The sequence below is a fragment of the Anarhichas minor genome, unplaced genomic scaffold (assembly GCF_050575085.1).
Source record: "Anarhichas minor isolate MPS153535 unplaced genomic scaffold, ASM5057508v1 ptg000136l, whole genome shotgun sequence".
Taxonomy (NCBI): Eukaryota; Metazoa; Chordata; class Actinopteri; order Perciformes; family Anarhichadidae; genus Anarhichas; species Anarhichas minor.
In genome coordinates this window covers 1057501-1062500 of record NW_027466582.1, presented here as the reverse complement: position 1 = coordinate 1062500, position 5000 = coordinate 1057501, and the positions used below count along the sequence as shown (strand labels likewise).

Here is a 5000-nt window from a genome sequence, read left to right as displayed (position 1 = left end):
CCCCCCAACCTCAGTGTGTGTGTACTTATATGTGTGTGTGTGTGTGTGTGTGTGTGAGGACGGCTGTTGTTCCTTGACCGGCTGTCAGACATCCCAGCGGTCGTGTACGGCTGCAGGAACGAGCGCTTCGGCGGCTGCGGTTCAGTTCTGGATGTCTCATCTGCTCACTTACCTGAGACCGGGACCACGTTCAAGGTGTTTGTCCCTGGAGTCTTCTCATGTTTGTGTGTTGTTGTTTTCTATATTTGTATGTGTGCGTCTGATGGGACACACTGATGTGTTTGTGTGTTGATGTTTGTGGGAAGCGGAGGCAGATTCAACTGTCACACATGAGTGCCCACATACCTTTGGTCTTATGACTGTGTGGTAATATCCTGTGTGTGTGCATGTGTGTGTGTGTGTGTGTGTGTGTGTGTGTTCAGTGTGTTTCAGGTCACAGAGCAGAAGAAGCTGTAGAGATGCTGAAGACTTTCTACAAACAGGAGAATCCAAACGGTGATCAGAGATTCTTCTCTTTTCTATCTTTCCTCTCATCTTCTGTTCATCTCTTGTCATCTTTTCTACTCCATCTCTCGGTTCTTGTCAGACATTTGAACCTGATGCTGCTGCACAGGAACACCTTTCATTTATTTACCATTCCTTCACTTCCCTTTCTCTTTTCTTCTCCTCTAACACTATCACCCGTTCTGTCTGTTTCAGCCCCGAAAACCAAAACAAGGAAGGACTGAACTCTTCTAGACACATCGGTTCTATGTTTTAATTGATGTTTTATTCAATAAAAGACATTATAAATCATTCTGTGTGTGTCACAGAAAGACTTCCTGGAACATTTCGTTGCTGTTCCACCAGTGTGCCACCAGGGGGCGCAGCGCTAACTCACCCACACAACTCTGATCCTCTGTCATCTTATTTTATCAACTCTTAGAAAGACGTGTGATGCTGCGACTAAAACAAAATGATCTTAAGAAAGTCCAAATATTTACCCGAGAATGAAACATTTAATGTTCAGCTGTTGAATTTCACTTTTCATAACCTCACAGCTGTTTGTTCTCAAACTGCAAATGTGAAACCCACCACTTCCTGTTTCATTATTCTGAGAACGAGAGAACGTGTGAGAAACAGCGAGGAAGTCTGTGTGTGTGCTTCTGAGCAGAAGTGACCTTCACAACTGCTCATATAACACAGACACACACACACACTGACACAATACAGACTGTCGTTTCACTTCCTCTCAGACACACACACATGCTGTGGTGTGTGTGTATGTGTGTGTTCACAGTATCTGCAGCTGGGAGGAGTTGAAAACTGTATGTGTGTATTTGTGTGTGTGTTCTAGATGTCCTGCTGTTTTTCTCCAGCAAAGCGAAGGAGACATTTTAAACTCTTACTCGTTGTCTCTCTTTTTTATCTTCAGTGTTTGTTTCGCTGTTCTCCACTTCCTTCCTTCTTTTAGTGGCTGACAACTTCCTTCCTTCCTTCCTGCTTCCTTCCTTCCTTCCTGCTTCTTTCCTTCCTGCTTCCTTCTTTCCTGCTTCCTTCCTTCCTTCCCTTCTGTATTCATTCATATCATATTCTTGCCTTCTATCACCTTTCTACATTTTTTTACTCCTTTCAGTAGTTTATCAGTTTGTTTTTATTCTACAGTTCTCTTCTTTCATTCCTTCCCTAATTTTTAATATATTTTCTTCTTTCTTTACTTCACCTGTTTTATACTTCTTTTCCCCCCTCATTCCTTCTCTCCATTTTACACCCCCACTACTTCCCTTCTGGTTGTCCTTCCTTCCTTCCTTCACTCGCCTTCTTTCATTTCTTCATGATTTTTACCGTTTGCTTCCCATCTACTTCCTTCCTTCATCTTATTTCCTTTCCTCCTCTTTCCGTCGATGGTTCAGTAGCAGTCGTTTTACTTTACCTTCACCTTTTTACCTCCTTCCTCCCTTCTCTCTCTCTATGTTTCATCACATCAGTCTCTTCCAGTAAGTCTTTTTATACTTCTTCACACACACATCCCTCTCGCAAACAAACATAAATTCATCACGTGAAACAGCATCACCATGAAAGGCCCGAGTGCTTTCACTACATTTTAACATACTTACTCTTTTCTTTTCTGTGACGGTTAAATAAATAAAAATGTGTTTTTACTCTGACTGAGTCCAGCTCCTCTCTGCTCATTAACATGTAAATATATGCTAATTAATGGAGAGCAGAATATTCCAGAACGTTTTAATGTGTCACCTCAGAGTGGAGGAGTTGACGCGTTAGTGAAGAGAACACACACACACACACACACACAGCTGTTAATGACACTAATGAACAGTGTCAAACTCTCCTCTCCTAACTGACGGTAAGAGGACTCACACACGGTGGTGTAATGTGAGGCGTCACACAGAGTAAAAGGTGGAGGAACCGCTCTGCTGGAGAAGAGTTGATTTAGTGATTATTATTCACATCGTTGGTTTGTGTTGATGTACTCGTTTAACCGTTAAACTTTCTTCACTTGTCTGTTTTCCCATCACATCCTCTCCTCCTTGAGTCCACTGCTTCTTCCTCCATTGGATCCTGTTCTGCTTTATTCAGACAGAGGAGAAAGCAGCTGGGAGGATTGGCTGTATTGTAAAAAGACATTTCTCTCTCCGCGGTTTGCCGCTTTGACCCAGCCACCGCATCGGTGTGTGAAATCCATCCGGTAGAGAAACGGAGGCCGGAACATCGATTCCCCAGATGTGTCAGCTGATCGGGGAGACAGTCTGAGAGACGGTTCCTCACCGCAGAAACACTCTGTGGAACAGATCTCACGTGAAACAATGCCTCCTTCATTTTAAACTAACTGCTTGTAGGAGCCAGGTATACGGCCTGTGGCACTTTGTAGACCCTTTTCTGTCACTTCCGGTAATTGAGTCACGTGGTGTTGGGGAAAGCAAAGGGCACATCAGCTGTTCAGTAGTTTAGTTACATGAATGAAGGAGAGGGGGAGTCTTATTTTTATCACTATTATTGTTTGATGCTGTTGATTATCTTTGTACATCAAGAGAAACCATTTTGAACGTATTATTCAGCACAAGAGTTTGTTTGTTGCCCGCAAATAAAACTGCAAAACTCAGCCACTGGATCCGTGATTCATTGACTGCCAGCGCGTCCGCAGGTTTGTCTCCCTCCTCAGCCTTCACCTACACTACTCTGATTATAATCAAGCGCCTCTCCGACAACAAAAACTAAATCATTGAAATAAAGCTCTGCTCTGATGCAGGTTAACTAGCAGAAAGGTGTTCAGTATTCACTCCAGCTTCTGAAGAACACCCTCAATCAGACATAAAGAAGTCTCTAAAGGGCTGAAGACCTGAATCTGTTGAAACGAGGATCAGAAGGTGACGTTCTTCACCTCTCTTAAACCCTTTAAGAAAAGGACGTCGTCTTGATCCTGATTGGCCAAGAGAACTAGCTAGCTAGCTAGCTAGCATTTCCTGTACCCGTTGTAGCATTAAAGCATGGCGGGATTAGCAAGCAGGCTAACTAGCGGACAGGTGGCTTGTTAGCCAGCTAGCTTGCAAATCATGGTTTGATGCCACACGAGTTACAAAAATGTAAAGTTACAAAGTTGGTAGCAATGTGCTCTCCTACGCTGCGTGGATGAAGCATTGAGTTAAATTTGACTCATTTACTCCGGCTCTCCGTGTTTCTTAACGTTACGACTCAACTCCTTCATTCATCCGTTGCTGCAAAACGTCACCTCGGTGAGGCCGCGACTTCCCGAAAGTCGGTTTAGTTTATGCAGAAGTTAGCCCTCCAGAACATACAAATGCTACGTTGATTTAAATGGGAATAACCGTTCTACTCCAACAATCCATCCGTCATTTGCATTGTATTTTTGATCCCTTTTGTGCCTGATGAAGGTTTCATCCATACTTAGAAGTTAAGTCAGCGGCTATCTGATGTGTCAGTCAGTGTAACCTCTGCTGATTGGCTCCTCTGGTGTTTTAGTTCGTCAGACGTTGTGTTCACGAGAGCATCTTGTTCCAGTGACATAAATGAAGCAGCGATGTCTCCTTTTAAAAACTGGACTGACGGGGAATATTTTCCATTCAAGCTTTATTGATTTTGTACCAACATGTAGTTTCTTCCAGACATGAAGTGTGACTCCTACGATGAACAATGATGACGTTCAACACATTACTGATGGTCAGTGGATTCGCAGTAGCTGATGATTCACTTTGATAGTAGTTCATACCAGAAAAGCAGATTACAAATAGTGTAAATGTGTGTGTGTGTGTGCAGTATTTCAGTGTTTAAGTTTGTTTTATGTAGGTGTGTGTTTGTGTGTTTTATCCACTTTTATCCACATAACACAGCCAAAAGATGAGTATTTTCGCCCTCATTTGTCACCTTTCCTTCTATATTTACATTGAACTGTTTCTATGTTGTTATTGGGTAAAGTTCAAAGGTTAACGGTGTTATCTTCACACTTCCTGGAGAAGTTCGCTTGTTTTTCTTGTTCTTGTGCCGTCCTGGGTGGGCGGGGCCGACCTCGACGCCCGCACAGTCGGGAGAGGATCACTCACCTTTCACCTTTACTGAGAGGAAGACACACAGAGGACAGAAAGGAGTGTGTGATGTCAGCAGACTGTAAACGGTGTGTGTGTGTGTGTGTGTGTTCTAAACAGTCTGGAGCCGTAAGGTGGAACTCAGCGCTTCATGCCTCGTTACAGGAGCATGTGGACGGACACGGTGTGTGTGTGTGTGTGTGTGTGTGTACCTGTGTGTGGCTGGTCCCAGATGTAGCTGTTGAGGATTTCTCCGAGGGTGTAGAAAACACAAATTACCGCCGTCATCGCACTGAAGAAGACGACTCGAGCCAGCGGAGTGATGCGCTCCAGCACCGGGTACACCCACACACCCGTCACCTGGTGCACCCAACACGTCCTGGGTCACAGGGAGTTCAAGTTAATGTGGATTCTTATGCATGTTTTATTTGGTTCAGTTAGTATTATATACTCATTCAAACA

The 5000-nt window shown here is 43.8% G+C and overlaps 2 protein-coding genes across 2 annotated transcripts in view; one reads left to right on the top strand and one right to left on the bottom strand.

The window, feature by feature from the left end:
• adat2 (adenosine deaminase tRNA specific 2) overlaps positions 1-2147 on the top strand; it is a 3290-nt gene extending 1143 nt beyond the window's left edge. Inside the window, exons 4-6 of the mRNA XM_076084421.1 lie at positions 89-195; positions 423-495; positions 700-2147. Of these exons, the coding sequence (XP_075940536.1) occupies positions 89-195; positions 423-495; positions 700-728 (209 nt within the window). The 3' untranslated portion in view covers positions 729-2147. The remainder of the gene's footprint in view (positions 1-88; positions 196-422; positions 496-699) is intronic.
• A 1924-nt stretch (positions 2148-4071) lies between these two features.
• aig1 (androgen-induced 1 (H. sapiens)) overlaps positions 4072-5000 on the bottom strand; it is a 13448-nt gene continuing 12519 nt past the window's right edge. Inside the window, exons 5-6 of the mRNA XM_076083956.1 lie at positions 4751-4917; positions 4072-4568 (exon numbers count right to left, since the gene is read on the bottom strand). Coding sequence (XP_075940071.1) covers positions 4549-4568; positions 4751-4917 — 187 coding nt within the window. The 3' untranslated portion in view covers positions 4072-4548. The remainder of the gene's footprint in view (positions 4569-4750; positions 4918-5000) is intronic.